The 25,340-nt window shown below is 42.5% G+C and overlaps 1 protein-coding gene across 1 annotated transcript; it reads right to left on the bottom strand.

The window, feature by feature from the left end:
- Window positions 1-1,085: 1,085 nt before the first annotated feature.
- On the bottom strand, window positions 1,086-9,850 carry tcf19l (transcription factor 19 (SC1), like; the record flags this gene model as incomplete). Its single annotated transcript, XM_080786960.1, has 6 exons — window positions 1,086-1,932; window positions 2,935-3,490; window positions 5,164-5,425; window positions 5,811-5,990; window positions 6,178-6,347; window positions 9,535-9,850. The coding sequence occupies 6 exons, from the start codon at window positions 9,848-9,850 to the stop codon at window positions 1,599-1,601; spliced, it is 1,818 nt and encodes a 605-aa protein (XP_080643086.1). The 3' UTR covers window positions 1,086-1,598.
- Window positions 9,851-25,340: the final 15,490 nt, after the last annotated feature.

Below are 25,340 nucleotides of genomic sequence, written 5' to 3'. Positions count from 1 at the left end.
AGTGCGGTTGGGGGAAGGAAAAAAACATTTCAGAGTCTGAACTTAATTGCCTCCAATGCCACCCAGCAGCACAGAGCCTGCAGAGGAGATCTGCACTTAAACATTTCATTCGATTTTTATTGTTCTGAAAGTGCCCGCCTCCGTCAGTGGCAGTCACAGTGGGGGAGACGGGTCTTGAGCATGTTGGTCTATTTTATTATCCTCAACAATGGGGTAGAGCGACCACCATCCTCCAGGATATATGTTGTTACAATTTGTGGCTAGTAAAACGGTGGACATGGTGGTGAATCCTGGCAGATTTAGTTTGTTTCCTGCCTTGATCGTACCAATCATGCCCAGCCCCTAGAGAGCTATAGCCTGTGTGAAAATAGGGTAATTGCCTGGTGGAAATTTGTTCTGAAAAATTCCACAGCATTTCAATTCATCCGTCTCTGTAGCCCTACAAGCAGAACCCAATGGTACTGAAGTTTCTGACATTTTGTAGACCCAGTTCCATGGGGTCCTATGCCACCTCCACCCTGCCACCAGGTACACACACATAAATAAACGTAAACACGTTCGCATTAGTCAATCTGCGCACTGAATGTGTGAACTATAAGTACCTATACATACCGCTGCGAATATCTCCTGTGTCGCGGAAGCCGTATTTTTAATCTATGTTTGATTAAAAATGTCACTTTGATTCTTCTCTTCCTACCTTGTTTATTGACACCTCATTGTACCGCCTATCTGGCTAGCTAGTGGCGCTATAGCTATGACGGAGCAGATCAGAGGCAGGGACGTAGCCGGCACAAGCCAACAGCACATTGGGAGGCGGTACAATAAACGGTAAATAAACAAGAAGAATAAAGCGACATTTTTAATCAAACATGGATTAAAAATACTTAACGGCTTCCGCGACACAGGAGATATTCGCAGCGGTATGTATAGGTACTTATAGTTCACAAATTCTGAATAACGCAAACTAAAGGAAGACGTCAAACGCTGCAGATACGATGTTACCGAGGATGTTCATGTCCGCGTTCCAACATTCCCACACGAAAATATAGATACGTACAGGGACCCTACATAAAGTGATATCCAAATTTCAGAAAAGCTTTATGGAGGGTTCCGAGAGGGGCTACCGTCTCTGTAGAGGCAAGGAAAGAGAAATGTTTGTAAAATATTCGTCCTGGAACATTTTGCCACGCTAAACATTGGCACACCCCTTTGAGAGTCATAAGGGCAAGCCTTTCATCAATGCCCCAATGTTGTGAATTACATTATAGGATTTATATACAGTACACCCAAACCCCCTTTGGGACAGTTGTCCTCCGTGTCATTGTTGAAATCTGTCCCTAGTGTGGCCACCATTCTGAAGGAAGGAGGAAGTGACAACCTAGTGATTTGTCAGCAAACCGTCCTCAACCTCAGACAGTTTCAATTTCAGTGTCACCGCTTACCCCCCCCAATTATACAAAGCGGCACATTTGGATTTTGTTAATTGAATTTCATGGCGTGCGCCCCAAAAGGGGCGCATCATAACATGTATGTACACGGAAAACAAATCCAACGAAACTACATTTCGTCAAGAGAAGTCAAGCGGTCCCGAGGGCGGGTCAGTGGCAGCCACAGTGGAAGTCTGCATTGGGGTCCATTTGGAGCTTCTTGCGGTCAATGTGGAGGCAGTCTATGTGGTACCAGGCGTCACACACGTCGCACTGGATCCACTGCACCGTGTCCTGCTGGGGCAGTCGGCAGTGGGGGGCCGCGCACGGCTCCACCGCGCCCCCCGCCATCCCACCCTCCTCGTCAGAGGAGGAAGAAGAGGAGGACGAGCTGCCGGAGGACTCGGACGAGGCTGAGGAGGTGGACGAAGAGGAGGAGGAGGAAGGGGAGGGCAGCGAAGGCCGCGGAAGGAGGGGGTGCTTCCTGGGACGCCCCCGTCTCTTCCTGTGTGTGTGAGAGGGAAGGATGAGAGAGAATGCTTAGTATGAGGTATAAAGTACAGCAGCCTTGTGTTCCTAAAACAGAAAGATTGGGCATTGGGTAAGACTGACGTTATGTATCTTTCAGGACCTTTCACTGCTTTGTCTCAACCATTATTTACTATATGGCTCTGGTCTCAGCCACCGCGGTAGATATTTTCAGTTTTATTTTTTTGGGAATGTTGGAGCAGCCATAAACTACCCAGTTCATCCCGATGTTCTGGGCATCTTTGTAATGTTAGTGTTAGTAAAAAGCAGGTAAAAGAGTAACGTTTGAGTCACTTTTCCATTCACTGTAGTAGAAGGAGGTGCGGGGAAACCGCAGATATGTCGTCTCCGCCTACAGGAAATATGTTGCCTGCGACCATGAGACCCGTTTCTGAATCGGTCTATAAAAAACATCACACCACCACAGTAGTCTTTCTTCTGCCCTACCTTATTACATTCCTTGTTATAATTAACTTATAATTAGTTTGTAGGATAATTTATAATTTGTTTTTAGAAAGCACTGACCCCCCCCCCCCAAACAAATTGAATGATACCCTGACACGCTATAACCACAAGGCAGTGAGTACCCTTTCCAACGACTGTTTATAATTAGTGCTCTTTGTTCTAGCAGTGATTAACGCTACAGCAAAGACATTGAACTAAAGACAATTGTGTGCTCCCAATTTTGTGGCAAAAGTTAAGACACACCAAATACAGAAATGGTTTGTTGGAGATGATGGGCAGGGAAGAACTTGACAGGCCTGACATTAACCGAATAAAAAAAAACATATGAGAATATGGACATTTAGTTTTATACAAAATTTGATTAAAATTCTATATCTCCGGCCTGGGCCGTGGCTCAGCGGTCCAGGCACCTTGGCATGTCATCCCATAAAATAAAGGCGAAAGCCACAAAAAAACCAAAAGTGTATATATGCTTAAGTGGTTAATGTTTCAGTGCCATGGTGTGTCAAATTACCCTGTGGGCAGGTGGTGAAACCTCTTGAACGGCACCCTCCCTCGCTCTTCCGTGCAAATCCTCACAGACGGGGAGGCCAATGTGTAGTTCTCGCCTCCCACCACCAGAGGGGAGCAGACGGGGGTGCTGTTTGCCCGCCGCCTTCCTCTTTGGGCCGCCGCAGACGCCAAGGAGTAGGCGGCTCTCTGCTGCTGCTGGCGGAAGAGCGGCACACTCCCGTTGGGCCCCACTCTGATGTGGTGCATCTCCGTGCCCTGCGGGTGCTTGAACATAGCCTGATGGTGATGGAGGTGTTGGTGGTGGTGGTAGCGGTCGCTGGTCAGTTTGCCGTTTGTCATGGCGCCGTGATAACTGCCGATAGTCCGCGTGCCGACGGGGAAGGGCTTGGGGTCGAACGGCCGGCGCATGTCGGTGTGGCCCCTGGGCTGCAGCGGCAGAGCGGAGGCAGGGGGGTTGAAGCTGTCTGATTCAGACTTGTACAGACGCCTCCTCTTCCTCCCCCTGGCTCTCTGGCTGCCATCCTCCAACCCTCCTCCTCCTCCTCCTGATCCCAAAGCTGCACAAAATTGACATTTATTTGATTTAGGTCAGTGCTTGCGAAATATGAATGGGTTATTTTCCCGGAAGTTTTGACTTGTTTTTAATGAATGTATTTTTCATATCTCTCCCGAGTCCCAATATGTTTCAAATTTGAACAATCTGTTTCAAATTTGAACATATTACCGTTGTCGGGGGGGGGACTGGAAACCTTATATGTCCAAAATAGTTACTTTTCAGGAAATGGAAAAAAGATCCTGTGTTGAGGTATGTTCCAATGGATCCAATGTAGTTATTAGTCACAATCTCTTGCTAATACTTTTTTCATTAGTTCAATATTTATAAAACCCCTAGACACCATTTTTTCTTTCTTTTTTAGGGAGTTGGAAGTTCTACAACCTCAAAACCCATCGCATAGACATGTTGTGAGCTTGTAGATCAGCCCTTTTTGCTACTTTTGTGTGATATTGTAATATGATGAAGATGGGCATTAATTTACAAAAAAAAATAATAATAAAAGTTTTTAAAACCTACTATGAATGTGCCACGTCTCTGCGTACGTACGTAGCCCTGGTCCAGTGCTTACAGCGAGTCTCTCTCTCTCTCTGACGCACTGTGGAAGTCCCTTCCGCAGCCCTCTAGCGATTTTCTCACTCCCGTGCGAGTGTTTACAATTCCCAGCAAATAAACAAAACGACGTAACTACTCACCGACACAAGCCTGCTAGACCTTGGTAAAAGTCTATTCTCGAAGCATCTTAGGTCCCCAGCTTCTCTCTAAAATGCACTTTGTGCCATTTTAATAACGCAATGTACCCTGAATTTACCGGGCAGAGTCATTTCTTCTACTACGGCATTTCCGGCTTTTGCCTGCGCCGATCTGGTTGGATTTATTTTATTTAATGATTAAAATAGTGCATTTTAGAGAGAAGCTGGGGACCTGAGACGCTTCCCAGCTTCGAGAATAGACATTTACCAAGGTCTAGCAGGCTTTGTTTCGGTGAGTAGTTACGTCGTTACGTTTTGTTTATTTGCTGGGAATTGTAAACACTCGCACGGGAGTGAGAAAATCGGCTGCGGAAGGGACTTCCACAGGGCGTCAGAGAGAGACTCGCTGTAAGCACTGGACCAGGGCTACGTACGTGGGTACGTGTGTGTACGGTTGTAATGCACGTAACTCGAGAACCGTTTGACCCACCGACTTCACATTCGACACACACGTTCCACACCCCCATAGGTAGTGCAGTGCCAGGTATGGAGTCGGTCGGACTCACGGTTCTCCAGAACCACCACAAAAGGCTCTGGTCAGGATCTGCCAGTGGGCCTAATGAGGCCAATTCCTTTCACCTGGGCCAGGCTCTGCCAGTGGGCCTAATGAGGCCAACTCCTTTCAACCTGTGCAATTTCCAGCCTCTGCCTCAGCCAATTGAGGCTCAACCAATCAGGCTCTGCCAGTGGGCCGAATTGATTGCCAAGTACACTTTTCAGTGTGCAGTCTTCACACACAGGCACATACACAGATCGCCATGTGGGACACCGGCTGACAGTTAAAACGGGTGCTATGACAATGTATATCATTAGGTTCCCAAGTTGCATCGTTCCCAAGTAGGCCGGTGGCCGACTGCGATCAAACACCGATTATGGAGAATTTTATTTGGACATTTTCTTGTCATTCCAGTAGTACAGACAGTACCTCTTCGGTTCTTGGACTCGTCCGAGCTGTCGTCCTCCAGGAGCACCGTGTGGGCAGACTTCCTGCGGCTCCTGCCCCCCGTCGGGAGCGGCTTGGCGGAGGAGCAGATGGGGGGGGTGGAACCGGTGGTGGGAAAGGAGGGCGGTGGCGGAGACGTGGAGGGCGGCAGCAGGGAGGAGGAGGAGGGAACGCCCACAGGGACAGAGGAGGAGGAGGGAGACGAAGAGGAGCCGCCTGGGTCTGAGGTGTTGCCTCCTCCTGCCTGTCACCATTACACATTGAAGTTGATTCATTGTCACAAATAATTGCGATTAACGATTCATTCGTTTTTTTTTATTGTTTTGCATTGGAAATTGGAACATTACAAATAGAAATTACTACTACTACTACTACTACTACCTTTTCAGGTTTCGTAAAATAAACAGTGCACAGGGCAGATATACCATGAAATTACTGGCATTTCTTTATTTTACAGTTTTATAAATAGCGGAAATAGCCGATCTATAATCTTACAACGTGCGTTTTAAGCTTGTAGATTTGCTATTTTTATGTATGAACTTTCAACATGGACACGATTGACAAAGATAATTGCGATTACCTCAAATAAATGCAATTAGACGATTATGTAAAAAGGGTGAGAACCCTACCTGTCCGTCGCTCCTCTTGAAGGTCCAGGCGCTGCCCCGCATCTTGCTCAGGCTGCCGATGGAGTTGAGGATGACGGTGGCGCGGTTAATGGACAGCTTGGACAGGTCCAGGCTGGCGGCCACCTTGCGGTCCAGGCTGGTTCTGATGCGGTTCTGGAGGTCAGAGGAGAAGGTGCCCGCCTGGAGGAAAGACGTTTACCCCATTATAATTCTGCTTCATTATTTATTATGAGATATAGTGCGTTTACATTTTGAGGACCGCCCTATTGTAGTGGTTCTTGAGCTGAAACATTTGGGAACCACTTCTCTATTGCATAAGGGCACGTACGCACGCTTGCACGCACGCACGCACGCACACACGCCTCACCTTGGGAATCGTGATGGCGTCAAAGTCCAGAGGGCGAACTTTGACCTTCTGGAATAAGAAATAGAACTCTGGGCTCCCCGGAGATGATTGGCTACCAAAGGTCAACGTGTCGCCATCTGAGAGCTCCCACTGGATGCCAGGTTGGAGGCGGACCTCGTTGACCCAGGTACCTAGCAACACACATTAAAAAATTAAATTAAATAGGAAATTATCATTTTTGTTTTCTTTCCTACTTATGGTTTAAACATGCAGCTTAATTGTTATACAAGATTCACATCACGAACACTGGTGCTCTGTGGGCTCTTGGCACACAGACGCAGCGAGCTGGCACTAGATTTCGTGCAAACTCAACATGGAAGAAATTTTTTATCGTTCACCTGGTGTGCTGAAATGAATTAACATAATCTCTGAGGTTATGAAAGTTTACAAATAAAAACTTTTAATATGTGAAAACCAAAAGGGCAAACTCCTGACGAGCCAGGTGGATCAGTTAATCGAGCATGACCTCTAAATCAAGTCATTTTTATTGATGGATGGAAAACCGTGGAGCTGAAGGACTGTGAGGTCAAACACCATAAATAAAATTATGACAAAGGCAAGAAAATAAAATATATATTAAATTTAAAAATGTGTGTTGAATACATAAAGGGTCATTTTAAAGGCAAAAGTGAGAAGTATGTGAAACCAGCTGTGAAATTATTCAAAAAAACTAAAGTGTGAGTTACTGTTACTGTGTGTCTGACCGCCACAGATTAAACCAGCAGCCAATCAGGTCACACCTTGCGTCCTCGCTTACTGAACCGTGATCGCTCACTGTATCTCTTGCATTTATTAGCTTGCATTGCAGAATAAAACCAGAACATTAGAATAATTGAAGGAGCGAAATATCTCTAATTTCTCGATGTATGCATGAGTGAACATAATGTGAATGTCGGCCGGCCCATGGAAATGATTCTTTTGAGTGTGGCCGGCGTCTTATCATGCATTTGTGCGAGTCTATATTGCAGGATTCATTTCATTAACTATGTTTGGGTGGAATTAGGCCCTCTTCAGAAGAATGCCAGCATTGCTGTATGAGTATCAGATAAGAGATAAGAGTATTCAACACATTGAAAAGTATGTCGGAAACACATCGGATAGCGATTTTGGAGAGCCCTCCTAGACTCCAGATTACTGATGCTTTAACCGATATTCTGTTAAAAGATACAATATTTATTCTAATCAATTTAGAAAAACCTAAACATTAGAAGATACAAAAATAGAAGCTCACAATGTGTTGCATTATGGTACAAGCTTGTAGAACAGCAATTGGAAAACCTTTAAACATTTTCGCCTATACCCAAAATATGGTTGAAAGTGGTTAAAATCAGGAAACATAATTGATCTAATTCAAATAATCTGTTTCAATTACAGATGTTGTAATTGAAACAGAAAAGAAAGAATGTTAAATAACGACTGATATATCGGCCAATGTCGGTTTGGCTCTAATGTAGGTAAACGTTTGCTTTCCAACACATGTTGTTTGTGGGAGTCCTTGAGACTGTCAGTGTCTCGTCATCAAAGTCTACCGAGTTGAGGTTTTATTTGTTGGCCAACAGTTAGAGTTGCGTGTTCAGGCCAGGGTCAAGTTTGTTTGTGAAACTGTACATCCTAACAGTGCTGATATTTGTCCTGCTGTCAGTCAACAAACAGGAGAGTGTAAGCGTTAGTACAGCTCTGTTCTACTCCTGTGATTCACATCAGCACTGCTGTCAGTCAGTGGCTTGCATGTGGGTTATTTTCCACGTCTATGAAGCGGATTCCCACTTTGTCTGTGGATGTTTATATTTGGATTAATGTCAAAACATAGCCAGAATAGACTGTGTGTAGAAGGTGTGTGTGTGTGTGTGTGTGTGTGTGCGCTTTGTTTACAGGAGGTGGTGACACTATTTGTGGATGCCAAGAAATAGGAGGAAGCCTTTTCTCTAATATCTGTAAACCACCGTCTCTGCTGTTCCACTGGCATTTGCATTTGAATTGTTTGTCAGTCAACCCATAGGAGTGTGTGGGACAGGGATTAGTATTTGTGTGGCATCACAGGGATGTTTGTGTGTGGGTGTGCATTAGAGCTGAGCTGATATTGTGAATGTGATATAATGACATTAGATATTGTGCTGTGGTATAGTATGAGAGTTGTCTATTCTTGGTGTTAAAGGTGTAGGGAAACGGAAATGGTGGGCATTTTATTTTGAGGTTTCAGCTCGAAATACCGCTCTGAAGTTTCTGAAGTTCTGAACCAATCAGAGCGAGGGACGGTAGCTATGCTATACGCAGGACACATGGATTGTTTGTTTACAAGTCAGATAGTCGGCCAGCTGTACCAGTTTACTGTTATGTGGCTTATTTCTACCCTGTCTGGATTTGTATATTGAATGGGAATAAACACGGAGGATTTCTGTAATCAGTAGCAGCTGTGTTGGACAGTGTTGGACTTAAACGGGTGAGCTTCATTTATATTGGCTTTTATCGTTTTCGTTTTCAGGAAGTAATTAAAAAAATATTTTTATGGACATTTGATATAAAATCACACAGAAATGAGATTTTTTTTTGACATCCATTTTTAGGTATGCCCATATGATGACCACGGATATTGCCTAAAAAGTGTGATATTTTGTGTCTGACAGGTCACATGACCGAAAGCTTGCAATAAAATGTTGAATGTTGAATTAGTCAGTGTGTGCTGTTGCCCTGTCCCTGAAATTGTTCAGTTCCATGCACCTCGCCCAAGTGTTATGGGTGAGCGTGAGCGGTTTAGTTTACTTTTCTGGGTGCATGCGTTTTGTCCGACATACTATTGGTCCGATAACGACAACCTATCTCAAACCCTCACCCTAACCCTAACCTCCCACGGGTAGCACACCCTTAACGCACCCCTCACCAACCTTAATCCGGTCATTTTAACGCATCCCTCACCAACCTTAATCCAGTCAGACCAATGCTATGTCGAACCAATGTTATGTCGAACCAAAGTGTGCCTCCCTACTTTTCTGTTTAATGTGTCAAATGTTCAAAAGTAGTGAAAATAGCCATCAAGTTGTGAGCTAATTATAGTGTTATCACAATACAATGTTGCCGATAGAGGTATTTGATCAAAAACACATATGATTTTGTCCATATTCAGCCCTTATTGTCTAAATGACACTTCTGTGTACGAGTGAGTGCCTCATCCTCTCACCGTGATTTAGAGTTCTCAACGGGCCTGAACATTTAGGCCCAGCCCTAACTGGTCCGCCCGAGGCCCGGCCCGGTCAGACTAATTATCATACATTTTAAAGCGTCAGGTAAGGTCGGGTTTGGACAGAATTTGACAACTCTTACCGTGATTACTCCTGTCTTTGATGTGGACAGTCCAGGCCCCCTCCTCCTCATCTTCCTCTTGAAGCCGACCTCCTCCTCCTCCATCCTCATCTTCCTCCTCCTCCCCTCCACACCCTTCCCTGTGGGCGTGCAGCTCGGCGTGGATCCTCGACACCAGCGGCGAGTCCAGCGTCACGTCGCACAGCTCCGCCGCCCGGCCCAGGCGGAACACGGAGTGGCTCAGGGCAGGCCGGAACGTGTACAGGTCCCGGGCCGAGTCCCCCGCCGACGAGCCGATCCGGAGCAGCTGGAAGCACGGCTGGGCCCCCGACAGCATGACCGCTCCCTGGCTGGCCAATCAGGATTGTCTTATCCTCCTGTACCTCAACCCGGTCCAGAGGAGGAGACCACCTCTTCCCGCCCCAGCCTGCCGCTGCCAGAACAAACCCGCCCACCCCACACACACACCTGCCACACCACTCTCTGTGATGGGTGGCGATTTATGTGCGGTTATTCGCCATAGTTAGAGGACGCTAGAAGGTGTTACAGCCGAGTTCTACGCTGCAGTGCCTGCACTTAAGGGCTGCCAGTTACAGGCCTGTAAGTGTACAATATATATATTGTGATTTTTGTGCAACAAAATAATGCTTAGTATAATTACAATTTAGCAGACGCTCTTAAACTAAGTATAGGGTCAAACTTAGTTTAAAGGCTACCCACGAGCACAGTGCATACAGGCAGGCACATTGGCTGGAAGCAACCAGTGTTTGTATAAGTATAATTATATAACGTATTACTATGCTGTTGGTGAATATATGAATAAATGAATAAGTGCAGAGGATATAAGGTAGTGCATAAATTAAGTAGGAGGACTACTGAAATGAGCTGCTGGTTGTCTTATCAACCCCTCTCTCACACACTCTAAATCCACTAGAATGTCAGCAGTAACCCACAGGGTTTAGAAATAAGCTTTGGGGGTGTATACGCAAAGTGCCTATGTGTTAATGTGCCAATTATTTACGATGCACTAAATCAGTATAGCTGAGATTTGAAACTATTAGATCAAGCGAATATTCTTTCTAGTATTTCTAACTGAGGAGGCTAGGGCAGTCACAGTGGATTCGGAGATATAAGGCAATCCTTTCAGATTGTCAGACCTGAAAAGAAAAAGAAAATCGTGAAAAACTAAAAACAATTGACTTGCACAATAACTTATTCAGTGTTAAACTCTGGGAGTGTACAAATGGACATGCAAAGGGTCCACTTGGTTACATGTTTAGTGGTTTACACACAAGAACCCCCCCCCCCCCAATTACTGTACATATTATGTTTAATTGCTACAAGTGTTGATGATGTCTTATTGTATATTGTCTTTAAATGTCTCGATGAATTATTACACACAGGACCACAATGGAAACAAGCCCTTAGGGCTTATTGTGTTATCCTTTTTAGCACCGTTGTTACCACTTACTATTTGCAAACTGTTAATAAGGTAATCAATCGATCACCAATTTACACAAGATTTTACTGTGTGCTTCTGACTGCCTTAATGACAGCTCGTGCTCTTGAGCCTCCTGATGTAACAAGCATTTGATTGAACTATTGATGTTACACTTATGTAACAAATGCAGCATATGATGGTGCAAGACAAGTATCAACGTATCATTCATAATATTACGTGACTTCGTGTGTCCCTATTTCCATAAGGAATTTGTGTCTGGGCTAATAAGGATAATACAGACATACAGTATTAAGCTGTCAAACTGTGTCTAAAGAAAGCCATATCGATGCTATATGTGCAGCTGCAGTAGCTGGCTACTAAAAAGCTATGAAGCAAAATGAGACTTATGAATAATTTACTGTAGCCTTGGATTGGATCAAGACTATATTTGATCGAGTCTGACTTTTACTTACGTATCATAGATTTGCAACTATAAAAATCGATTCGACATCTTTGACATAATGTTGATCTCATGCATGGAGTTCTGAGGATCTGTTCTGACAAGTGAGAGTCCTCACTCCTCACTTGTCAGAAGTCAGAACCGATCCTCAGAACTCGTGCGACCACGGCACAAAGCAATGGATGGCAGGCTTGTTGTCATGTGAAATAAATAACTAAAATTTACAACAATAACTAATGCACGCACACGGTGAAATACACCCGACTGCGGATCTAATCGCTGCGTGCATGAATATCAAACAAATAAACAGTCTTATTTTGGCGAATCTCTGCCAAGCCAAACAGACAGGATTGTCTGGTTCCTTGTATAACAATAACGAAAGTCAAAAGCTCTCTCACACACACACTGCCACTTACAGAGTAGTAGTGACTCAACGCGACTGCACGGGACTTCGCGGTTAGTCCTTTGAGAACGGGATCGATACAGTCCGCGGTTCTGCTGGCACGTAGAACTTTTATATTTGCTACTTTGCGACTCTTTCTCCTGCACTTTTGTCAGCCTTTATCGCTGCTTTTTTTCTCCCCAGGAAGTCCTTTGAAAATTGGCGCGCCGGCTGGTTGCCTTCCTTGCGCGAGAATCGACGTCACTTCCCGTCCCACCCGAGGTTGGCTGGTGGCCAGGGCGCCTTCACAGTAGCAGTGACATGTCCCATTTACATCAATCATATTAGTTCATAACTTTGTTACATAAGTTTATTATATAATATTAACCCGCTTTCAGTTACAAATGACTGATTTAGGTGCAACATTATGCTACTTATGCAAAGTATTACCAGATACTCAGTATTCAAAGTATTGAAGTATTCAAAAGTAAAATGTATTAATTATTTTACTAGTATCATTGCTGTAATAAAATGTAGAACAATTCAAAATAAAGTTAAATGTAGTGGAATGAAAGTTATTTGCATTGCAAAAGGAATAGAAAAGAACTCCATAAGTACAGTAATTAGTTACTGCAGTTCACCATGTACATAATTATCTCTTTTTATAAGAGTTTCCTTTAAAGTTTCATGGAACTAATTAAGCATATGCATTTCAATAAAGCCTAGCCTACATAACAAGTTGTAACATGTTTACTAATCTATTCAATATATTTAAAGACAAAACCTGTTATTGTAAATTTTGTATATTTAAAAGATATTATGTAACCTTTTATGAATTATGAATATGAAAATTAAATTGTTGTATGGTAGACTAGAGAGTATGTTTGAAAAATCACACCCATGTGAAGTGAGGGGCGCTCTTATCATCAAATGTCATCACTTTTGTCTTCAATGTTTGTTTACACAAACCCCCAAAGCTGGACATAGGAGGGGCTCCTCCACAATGTAGCTTTTACAATTGGAGTGGTTGTATTTTGTATTTGTGCGCTGCTATTGAGACATTTAGAGATTGTGTCAAAGCCAAAGGTCATGTCACAAATGGTCAAGATTAAATTTATCTCCTAAGCAAGTATAGGCAGCTCTCTATTAGCTCAATGGTAAAACAAAAAATGTCAGCACTTACTCAGGAAACCGGTTCAAATCTATGGTAGAAGAGGTTACATACCGTAACCGTATAGTGCAGCTTTTAACACACTAAACAAAAGCAACAACACAAGAAGCATCCTTTGACTATTGGCGTGTTAAAATTTTATTTTAATTGGCATTATTCATTCAGAAAAAGAAGGTTTACAAAAGTAGTCTGTGCATGATGCCAAAAAGACTTATTAGAGTATATAAATAGCAAATTCCATTGAACCCTACTAGCATACATGGGGTGGTTTTTTTCATGGTGGTACTGGTATAGGGAGGTATTATAAAAGTCAATGATTACACAGCTTTGAAACATCATGAGCAAATGAATCCATAATTCATACACTTCAGTCCCACACATGCAAACACCTTCAAGATGAAACAAAAAATTCAATCCTAGCAACAGAAATGTATCCAACAGTGATGAAACATTCCAGTGCAGTCCTTACACCAGTGGTTCTCAATATTTCAGGCATGATCCCCCAAAATAATCATATTTGAACAACGTTGTGAGCTTGTAGATCGGCTATTTGATATTTTATATTTTTTGACAATTTGGCCAATGTTTGACCAGTTTTTTTCTGTCTTGAAAAGTTCAATTGTCATATGGGGACCCCCTCACCAAAGAATATAAATCATGTTGCGGATCCCAATCCAAAGGTTGAGAACCACTGTGTTACGCACTCATTTCAACATATTCTGAAAAGAACACGTGACTATATATTTTACTTTTGAATGGATCATAATGTTACACATCTGACACGTTATTTTTAATTATATTGATAATTCATATAAATCGGTTCTTCCCTAGATTAGACAAACGCATTATGCCTGTCTGTGACAATGAAATATGCATTTACTGATAAACTGCTAAATTGTAACAAAGAAATGAATGAGTCCATTGAATTATATACTTGTTGAATGTTGACTAAAACATATTAACCAATACCTCTAGTGTTACTTTTTCTTAGTATTAGCATACATACAGTATATCATTTATAAATATGTGTTAAATACTCATATTTGGTTGATTGAAATATAATTTTTCAACTTCGATAATGTGTTCAATCATAGAATGAAATGGTAGAGCCTTGAAGAACAGAAGTTTCCAACCCACCCTCTTACTCACTAGACAAAATCTAAAGCATTGTCAACAGTGGCAATGTGGCAAATCAATATTATCATCACCAATCCTAATCCTCATCATCATCATCACCAAAACACACCTATCATTGCTATCAAATCATTCAAAGCATCCCCAAGTAACCATATTTTATATATACTTACATATACATACATATATACAAGTATATGTATGTATGTATGTGTGTGTGTGTGTGTGTGTGTGTGTGTGTGTGTGTGTGTGTGTGTGTGTGTGTGTGTGTGTGTGTGTGGTGCGTGCATGCGTGCGTGCGTGCGTGCGTGCGTGCGTGCGGGTGTGTGTGTCAACAGAATTTAACTTTAACTAGATCTTTTCCAGATCATGAAACATTCATTTGCAGACTGGAAACTAAAAATGCGCAGACTGCAGGACTAAAATGCAATGAAAATGCATAGCTGAGAGTAACAATGTTCAAAGATCTGAGTAGCCAGAGTAATCATGACAATGACAAAACCTTTTCCCTGACTGCACCATGGACTCAACAATAGGATCTACAGTAGCCTTATGAGTCACCCATGGCCCTAGTTTCTCTACCAAGCTACAGCTGGTATATTAGCAGTAGGTAGCAAGGTAGTCTAAGACATTTCAATTTTTTCTCTTTGATCTTTAAGCCAATTACTGTATAATGACTTTGACCTCAGCCTATATACCAACAAAGCTGGATCTGCATCTCGGGAAAACAGGCCCCTGTGAACATGAAAGCCCAAGGACATGAGTGATGCTTAAGTGTCTACCACTACAGAACGTTGCAATTTTTATCATACTTTTTATTATGTATCATCTGCTGTCCCACAAGCAAACTACAGGACAGCATGCTGCAGGTATAGAACATCTTATAGGTATAGGTATAGACATTGACAGCAGATACAGACTAGAGTATTATTGTAAAGAGAAATTACATTAGTAAGAGCCTTTGTGGTGCAGATGAATATGATGCTACATCTGATGGTGAAATGGATGTCTTTTTTTGGTGTGTGTCTGCATTATCTAGTTTTCGAGAATACATTCGTGTCACCTTTTATATAGTAGAATGCAAACCAGTATATGTCAAAATGTGCAGCTATTAACATACATATTGTATTTAAAAGAATTAGAAGTGTTATTGTCCCTAACTATACACTGCATGCAGTGTTCGTGGTTTGCTTGTATCGACACTGAGTGCATTGAAAAGAACAGGGCACAATGTGTAACCTCCGTTTCAACTTTTGTAAAGGATGCAATCATGGAAACCTGACAACTCAATAGTTCTTGGCCCTCATTCATAATAAAGCTCCTTGAGCACACATTTACCCTTGCTATTACATTTAAGGTAATATTGTGATTCATTTTTATTGTGTTGATACCGCCATTGTTTTAACACAATTACCCCCAATCGTCATTCCTGTTATATTCTTTGAAATGTTTGCGCAAGAATGTTTGAAAAGAGTAAAGACCAAAGAATTTTCGTATATAAATGAGGTCCCCGGGATGTGTATTGATATTCTGACATGACTTTTCAATTAAACGGAAAACATGAGTCCTACTGAAGGTGAATGATAAAATGCAAAATCCTTTTACATTTCCGACACTGGTTGTGTTAAGGTTAGCAGGTACAGTGAACCATATTGTTATTAATGTATATTGTATAAGCCCCCATAATATGTGATATCTAAGCTTGGGTCAGGTAGTTCTTGCAAATACAGTTCATTATTTTCATTGCCTTTGATGTCAGTCAGGTGGGTGATTGTGAGAACGTTTTAGACAATCACGCAGAAGAATAAAATGCCTATTACTGCAAACTTAGCTGTCAAAACTGTCTTAATGAGATTATCCAGTGGTTCGCAAACCTGTCCATGCCAAGGACCCATCCTATTGCTAAATGGCTAGCTGTGTACACAAGTGCTTGCTTAGTATTTGTTTTACATGTCTAACACCAGAAATTTTAATTTATGGATAAACCTTGAGAATAGATAGAGAATAGAGACTAATAATTGCTGTAACTTCAACATTCTTTCATCAGCATTCTAGTTTCCATTTGCATCAGCTGTAGGTACTGTATGTAAATGTGAATTTGCTGGCTCGTGAAATTGCAGTCCTGAGGTTTCTCGACAGCAGATGTTGGATTCTAATTATATAGTGTAATTCTAGCCCACATCATGAGTTTGACTGGACAGTGTCATTGCAGTCAAGGCATCTCATCCTTCAATGCATTCAAATACCTACCTATCTACCTATCTACCTACCTACCTACCTACCTACTGTACCTACCTACCGTGAACGTGGAGTTAAAGGGCCGATGCCACATTAGTATAAAATCTTTCATAAGCCTTGCAGTATTTCAAACTAGCATTTCTATGCTATACACACATGCAGTTCAGTGAGTTCACACAGTACAGTATATATCTGTCTATATACAAGAGTCACTCCATGAGGAAGCTGTTTTGTTTGTGTGTGTGTGTGTGTGTGTGTGTGTGTGTGTGTGTGTGTGTGTGTGTGTGTGTGTGTGTGTGTGTGTGCGCGTGTGTGTGTGTGTGTGTGTGTGTGTGTGTGGGGGGGGGGGGGGGGGGGGGGGGGAAATGTGCTCAGTCTGATTCCTTTACAACCCTGTAAATTGTAGGGATGACTCAGCGCCATATCATTAATATTGCTTTGTATTTACAAATCCCTTCCTGTGGGGGGTGAGGGGGCAGGAGAGGTGAGTGCATGAAATATTACAGTATTGTATGTCATTGGAGAAGAAAAATAAAAAGCGTCACATGACGGCCATCTCTATCCATCTATCGATCATCTATTTATAAACTGTTAGTTATAAAGCAGTTTTAAATGCACATTATTATTATACATTCTGGAAACAGCCAGCCAATTGGAGACGGTCTGGGAGCGGTTTCCACTCTAGCCTCGGGGGGGCATGGTGTGCCAACCATTCCAGTGCAATCCCAAATCATGCATCATTGGAGGGCTTTTCAATTGGTAGCCATTTTGCACATTTTTGGGGGGTTTCCACCTCTGAATATGACAACTGAATATGAAGGTAAATATGGTAAATTGCCTTTCAAAAGTTATATTAGATGAGGACAAGAAGGCCTGCATCAACAGCAGCTCTATAAAATAGCCATTACAAAATCAAGATACTTACAGGCAATATGTGAGTAATCAAATATGCACATAATTATGTATGTCTCACTTGTTTCTCATGTTAGTTACGATAAGATACGACCTTTATTGGTCCTGCAACGGAAATTCAGTTGCCAAAGGAAGCACAGTAGTTAAGATACAGTAACGACATTGTTGAATGCAATGCAATGTCACATTTAGTGCACCTCAACCCCTAAAGGTTGGTAGCAAAGTGTTATTTGTTCAAGGACACTGAACAAGTTGAATAAGTTGCTGTTTGACTGGACCCTGACTTCCTAGTCAGTGCAAAATCCAGCTCCCAGTATGAAGATTGACTGCTTTACATTATATCATGATGAGTTAACTTAGCAATCCAAAGCACAATTCCCTGAATAATAAGAGAACTAACTAAACAAACAAGTCAGTTGTTTTTGGGGGCACGCTGGCACAGTCGGTAGTGCCCGATGGAGGGGAAAGGAACTGGTCGGAATAACGTGTTCCTTCCATGCGCTACGTCTGGCTGGAGAAACTCTCTCCCCCCCCCCCCCCCCCCCCCCCCCATGTTGGCAGAGGAAGTGTACTGCCTAGGATTACATAATCGACACTGGGTGAAAAAATTAGTTGCAAAATCGTGGGATAAAAAAAAGTTGAATGAATGAAAGTTCAATAATGAATAGTACTATTTACAGTACAATAGCTGCTACTTATTATTTTTTACTTATCAATTACAATATGAGCCTTTTCCTGCATGGTCACACAGTGAAATGTTGTGCTTTATTTCGACAGACACCTTTGTGCCTGTCTGACATCAATGTGGTTACAATATGAGATAGCCATATTGTTAACGGCAACAACACAAGGTAATCTCTAAATGGGATCCTTTCGGTGATGGTCATTGTGGTTTCTGTAAACCGTATATAGTGTAGCAGGTGGTTTATGACTGCTTAAGCCTGATTCATAACTAAGTACGACTGAGCGTCACAGTCATACGACTACGGTAAGTACAATTCAGGCTCAACACTTCCACTCCTCCCATTTGTACATGTGCAGAACATGGCACTAATACAGGGATAGAGTTTCTGTTTCCTGTAGGCTATAGCTCAATGGGTACTGCTTGGCACTAACACTTCTTGGGTGCAGGTTTGATTTCTCAGGAAAATAACAAAACAAAAACATAAACAGTATGCCATTTCAGGACCAAAGAAAGGTAGAGAAAATTCTGTGCAGGGGTGAACAGCAGTCCCTTCAATCCAGACATACTGTAAGCAAGGCCATCTTCCTTTGTGAAATATGTTTAACGTTATTAATCACCTCCATTTTTCAAACTCAACCAGCCTGAGATAAGGAGGCTCAAACCTCCTTATTAGGTGAGTTCCTTCAAATTGTGTGTGTTGAAAGAAGTGGCTGGCACAGGCAGAGCCATCCTTCTGGAGAGTTGCTAAACCTTTGTGGCACTACCAATTAAACTGCAACCTCATGTGAAGAATACAAATCTGTTTATAGAGAGCAGTAGAGGGGAAATTGATCCTGTGTTTCAAACTATAGTACTGTAATGTAAGCCTTACTGAGCCAAGAGGCCTATAGGGAAGGAGCCTATCTCCTGTTTCTGTAGCATGAGGCAGCTTGAAGTACACCCCCTGGATATGATTCTAGTATGTCGCAGGGACTTACCCCAGGGACTTACCCCCAACCCAATCCACTGTGCACTTTATGAGAACTCAGGTTTATCCTCTCTGACTGAGAGGCCAGATAAGCATTGGCACCTATTTTTATATAAAGCCATTGCTGGGATGCTCCATGCTGCATAATAATGCACGTCCCATGTGTGCGTCCTTACAATAGGCAAAAGTAGCCACATCGTCAGCGACTTCCCTGATGAAGAGTGGGTCATGACCGAAATAATTAGGTCACAGATACAAGCGGCCGAAATGAGACGAATCTCAGACGGGTGGGTGGCATCTCCCTTAGAGATAGGGTGATAAGTTCAGTCACACAAGAGAGATTCTGAGTAGAGTCGCTGCTCCTCCACTTGGAAAGGAGCCAGCTTAGGTGGTTCGGGCATCTGGTAAGGATGCATCCTCTCGGGGCGTCCCTAGGGAGGTCCTCGATAAGTTACTAATGTTGCTCTGGAGAGGGAAGTCTGGAGCTCTCTGGTGAAGCTGTTGCCCCCACAACCCGACTAAGTGGTTGAAGATGGATGGATGGATGGATGGATGGATGGATGGATGGATGGAAAAACTGATTGGCTGTTTTCTTGGTCAGCTCTCCATTGGGTAAGACCATTGTGATCTCTGCAAGGTTAACATGAATGAATCAAGTTACCCAAAGCTAGCTCATTTGTACCACATCCCATAATGCCTGACTCTTTCGTGACTTGTTGTCTATGTATTGACCCTTGACCTCCTCATGGTAAACATGTGCAAATTATTAAGAACAAACAAACAAGCGTGTGATTTTTTGATTATTTGGGGCATTTCAGCATTATTTGGATAGAGACCGTGAACAGAGACACGGGGAAAGCAGGAGAGAGGGAGGGGTGATGACATGCAGCAACAAGCCTTTGGTCAGATTCAAACCCAGGCCAGCTGTGGGAAGGACTGTATCCTCATGTGGTATGCACTTCTAATGGTGGTGTTTTTAATTGTACTGTTAATGGTGGTTTTAATAGTAGTATGGTTAATGGTGGTATTGCTGTAATAACTGTACCTTTAAAGGCGGTAATAATACTATAATTTTGAATGGTGGTGTTTATAGCACTGTTAATGGTGGTATTGTTTATAATAACTTCTTTTAACTACATACATCAATAACATTTTCAAGTTAATGGGAAAAAAAGCTACCGGCTTGTTAATATCCATTTTCAAGGGCTGAATAGAGTCAAGTCCGGGTGGAGTGCACTGAATGATTCCAGATTACCTTGGTTTCTTTGTATGCGCCCTCCTCTCTCGCTCTCTGTCTCCCTGCATTTTCTAATCACCAGTCTTCAGTCTAATGCTGTCAGGCCTTCAAGCCTGTTTGCTGCCATTGATGGATTCAGGGGCGTCTTCAGAGTCAGTGCTTTTTGGCAGAACAACAGGGGCTAACAAACACTTGGTGCTCTGCTCAGTCAGATAGGTTCAGAAGAGAATGGGAGGCTTTTAATCATGTCAGCCATCAGTTCCATTCCCCCAGAATACTTGCTCCACTTCATCTTCCATCTTTGCAGTCTTGAGTCAGTCTGTCTCTGTCTCTGCAACAAACAAAAAGGAAGATCAAAAATCCCCATCACAGCTTCTCTCTTTTGTCTTCCAGACAAAATCCACCGTACATTTAGAAATGTTCCCGGAAACAGCTACACAATGTGCGTGGTTTCCCTTCTACAGGGGTCTGTACCAGAGCAGCAGTGTTGATGGTGGTATGGGGGGAAAAATAGAAGAAGAGAATGGTTTTATACAGCGCAGTGAGGCGACCGGGTGGCCTTGGATAGTGATGCCATCAAAAGGTGAAGAAGAAAAATACAACCGGCAGCACTTCTTGCATAGTGCGGTGATATTCAATCTCTCAGTCTGTTTTTGTCTAGCAATGTTTCCAGAAAGAGGTCATAATGCTGCTGACGTTATACTTAGCAGTGTGCGGGTGTTGTACACCAAGAATAGACGATATACAAGCTTGTAGCTTGAGCTTGTAGATCAGCTATTTCCGGTATGCGACCCCTGCGCGCAACTACAGCAAGTATAAATCATAAGACACTGACAGACGGTATGACAGCAGCACGATTTGTCAGCGCCCCATAATGTTGTTGTTAGTAGGAATAAACACAGAAGCAAAGCCAAACAGAGTCCCTGTTTCTACATAAAAAAGGAGGTGGTACCGAATGGGCTTCCCAGAATGCAGATGGTGCTGAGGGTGGCACTTCCGTCTGAGGGGCAGAGAGGTCTTTTTGACATGCTTGTACAGTCCATTAGAATTTCAGTATTTGTTTGGTGCTGTGAGGCTGAGCCCAGGCAAAAGGTAGTTGGAAAAAGTTATAAGCTATACAGTATACTGAGACTGTACTCAGAAAGGGTATAGATCCTCTCAATAATACTGTACATACATGACCAATTTTTTTTCTTCTATCAAAGTTTTACAAAAACTAGACATCCTGTTTTTCTTAAAATACCCAGAAGAAATCCCTTGTTTTTGTCAAATTGCTGAAGGGTATTTTACTCAGCTGATATTATGAGGTCTTTGAGGCAGAAACATTGTCCTTTTGAGTCGTGGTTCTTTGGCCTGACAAAGCTTGCATGCAATATACAGTCGAGCTTTTCAGATTTTTCTTTCCTGGAGAAAAGCAGGAGAGCAAATACCCACTGTAATGTTTAATTTAAATGCATGCATTTGCCCATATGCTCAACACTTTGTTCTTCCTTTTGATAGATATCTGAGTCACGTTTTCTTTCTTCTTATTTATCAGTGCATTTCCAGCGCATTGAATATTGAATTGAGCACTTAAAAATAAATAAATATACATATAGCTTTTCAGGCTACAATGACATCTGGGTCCAAACTATGAAATTAGTTTTGTTTGGGTTCTGGTCTGGTCACATTTGATGGTGGTGGTGGAACCGCGGGGTAATCGAACTCTGAAAGTGTAAAATGGGTAAAAACGTACACTTTCAGAGTCAAATGAACAGTAACGGATTCGATTGTGTATGTATAATAGAGGATGTGGCTGTCGTGGCGTTTATGCAGTATGGGTCTGAACTGGATAAGGGGGCGTGCAAAGCGGGCACACACCAACGCGTGCTCTCTCAGGTACTGCCTGCCATTCCCTTCATCTCCATGCTTTCCCCAGCTCCTGGCATCTGGGCAGAGGGAGAAACCCCTCCTGGCGATGAGGGGGCCCTAGGGCTGCCACCAGCTCCTCCCTCTAGCATGATCTGGGCAGAGTCTGGTCCGGCATAGCCCTTAGAGGCCCTTCCTGGTGATATGGCGCCCATGGGGCTAACGTCGGGTGTGGCAGCGGCCGTGACGTTGCGGGGGTTGGACGCCGGACTCGCACTCTCGCTCATGGCCGACTCCGGGGTATGGCAGATGCTCAGGTCTGCAACCAGTGTGGCATCCGGGCTGGTGGGGGTTACGTCTGCATCGCTGGCAGGTGGCGAGGGGACATCATGGAAGGGCTTGTGGGAGATGGAGATCACGGTTGCGTCGGAGTCGGTGTCCAGTGGGAGGGCGAAGGAGGTGAACTCCACCCCAGAGTCGCTCATCTGCAGGAAGTCCTTGTAGGATGGCAGGTCATGGTAGTGTGCCGGTCTAGAGACCTCCAGACCCTGAGGAGAGGAGAGGAGAGGAGAGGAGAGGAGAGGAGAGGAGAGGAGAGGAGAGGAGAGGAGAGGAGAGGAGAGGAGAGGAGAGGAGAGGAGAGGAGAGGAGAGGAGAAAAATAAGAGGGGAGAAGAGGAAGGAGAGAAGAAAAGGAGGGAGGGGGAGGTAAGAGATGAGGAGAACAGAACAGGAGAGGAGGCTTTAAAAATCTAGGTCAGCGAAAAGTAACATAAATAATTCATGCATCGCATTTATCGGTTTACCTTGGATTCTGGTTACTATTTAATTTACTGCGTTACGAGATAACACTTGCAATGCATAAAAATGGAAACACAATTAATCTGCATGAATGGAAGCCAATGCCTTTTTAAGAGGCTTTTTAAGATCGATGCGATGGAAGCACAGGTGCTGTATGAATTGAATCTGCTTTTCTCTGAGGAAATACATCTCAGTCATTGATTTCTTCTTCTCCATAATCTCATTCCATTGTATAAAGGCCTGAGCAGACCAAGATGTACTTCAGGAGTACAGATCGGGTGACATTTAGGTGATGTATACAAGTAAAAATTTCTCCAACACACTGCACTTACTACACCTAATGGTCAGCTGATGGCGCTGTTCTCATGTTCTGTGCCTGTGTGAGACAAATAACTCTCCTCGGCATAAGTTATGCCTCTTTTCCACCAACATTATTGTGGAAATAACTTTTTTTATGCATGGGAAACCAACAAAACACAGGAGATAGAACGATGTCTGTCACAACTACTATTAGAAATAAAATGATGTCTGTCATATCTACCATTAGAAATAAAATGATGTCTGTCATATCTACTATTAGAAATAAAATGATGTCTCTCATATCTACCATTAGAAATAAAATGTCAAAATGATGTTATCAATCATGACCATCGTTCCTTCGCATAGTACCTACAAGTCTCTCTCTCTCGAAATGTAAGTGAAATGCTCTCCCTTCCATCGATCTCCGAGCTGGGCCCCGCTAATGCCTGGCTACTACCAATGGTATGACGCAAAATCGAGAGCTTGAAATTTTGATTTGTGCACTAAAACTTACTGAGATTTTAATTGTTTATTCTTTGTGACTTCATGTCAATTTACTTATCTCTGCTGTCGGGGAGAAACGACCTAACTCCAAAATGTAAAGAATATACCATATATTTTTTAAACAATGCAATACTGCCTCATCAAAATTCTATTTTAGAGAGGAGCTCTCCTAACTAGTGGAGGCTATACCCCTCTCCCACCAACAGGGATTTGGGGCATGGGATTTGCTTTGGGAGTCTATAATGACGGGAAAGACAACACAAGATGCAACATAACGATTTAATTGGGTGTTGTTGTTAAATGTTAATGGTTTAAATAATCCAATAAAAGGTTTGTAATGGAGAAGAACTCATACAGTGAGATTGCAAGAGGATCTATTCACCGAGAAATGGACTGAGTATAGAAATCAACAGGACGACACTGATGATAATAATGATGGACATTCATGAATGGACTGGAATAGGTTGCTTGTTAACCCATGTAGACCTGAGAACAGATTCTACAAATGTCTTTTAAATCATGACAGTTTTTTCAGAAAAACCTACGTTTCTATGTCAGTGGTGTGTGTGTAACTATTTCATGTCACGGAGCCCCAGAATTAGATGTATTTGGCTGCGGAACCCAAACTGAAAATATGTTCTTCCAGGGGCTTCCCCAGAAGCAAAGATTTGAGTTCTAAACATTCGTTCTGAAAGAATATACATTCAAAGATGTTTGCCACATTTTCACGATTTTTCAAAAATAGCAGACCTACAAGCTCATAATTTTTTAAACACCAAAAAGTGTTCCCATCCGAAGGGGTTAAAGATGAATATGAACCCTTGCATTGTGAATGCAATTTTATGTTTTATCTGCAAATACATTTTAAGTTTAAAAAATATAAAAGGTATTGACTTTATATTTTGTCAATATTACTGGCATGAGATGGGGAGAGGAGGTGGAGTTAGATGCTTTAGCAGACAGTTTAAGGGTCCAATGGAGTGAAGAGGTTTTGTCTGAAGCGCTTTTTAATACGTTTCATTGGTTCTTTAACCAACAGTCCAACACACAGACATAAAGGGTATTAAATAGCATTGATTTATGAAAATAATAATAAACCTCAAAAAATGGAGTTAGGTATGAATATTTTATGCAAGTGCAAATTTCAATACACACGATAATATTAAAGCTCTCGAATTCTACCATAATATACTGTAGATGTCCTTTCCTACTTTAACCTTGTAGGAGTGAGGATTGAGGAGCTAGGTCAGAGCAGAATAAGAACCTGATATATGCAGCCAATTACATTGTCAAACATAAATCTAATACCCATTGTTACTGTGATTTGCTGCCGCTATATTACGGTCATACGGTGTACTATAAGGTCAGCATTATGGGCCTGTCATGTTTTCACCCTGCTCTAGTTTTTAATCTGAACTGGAGAAAACAAACTACAAATTCTGCCTAGGGCTGCATCTCCCTTGAGAGACTGAATACGATCTAAGAGAGAAGAAAACTAGAAAAAGTGCTAATCGGAGCACAGGTCTCCACCAGGTCAGGAACGTTTGTAATGTTTGCAAAGAATGTGCCTCCCGCTATAAAAGGGCAATGTTAAATGGGTGGCTTTGATTGTTCCACAATGATTTGAGGCATTTCGTTCAAAATGAGCCACACCTGCAAACTTAATATAAAAAAAACTATATAATAAACTAATATAAAACATTTTTCTGTTGTTATATGTAAATACGCGACTTGGCCTCTTATAGCTC

The sequence above is a fragment of the Protomyctophum bolini genome (assembly GCF_963924005.1).
Source record: "Protomyctophum bolini genome assembly, chromosome: 17".
NCBI classification, from domain to species: domain Eukaryota; kingdom Metazoa; phylum Chordata; class Actinopteri; order Myctophiformes; family Myctophidae; genus Protomyctophum; species Protomyctophum bolini.
Note: the sequence above shows the minus strand (reverse complement) of the source record. Positions and strands in the feature narration are given on the sequence as shown.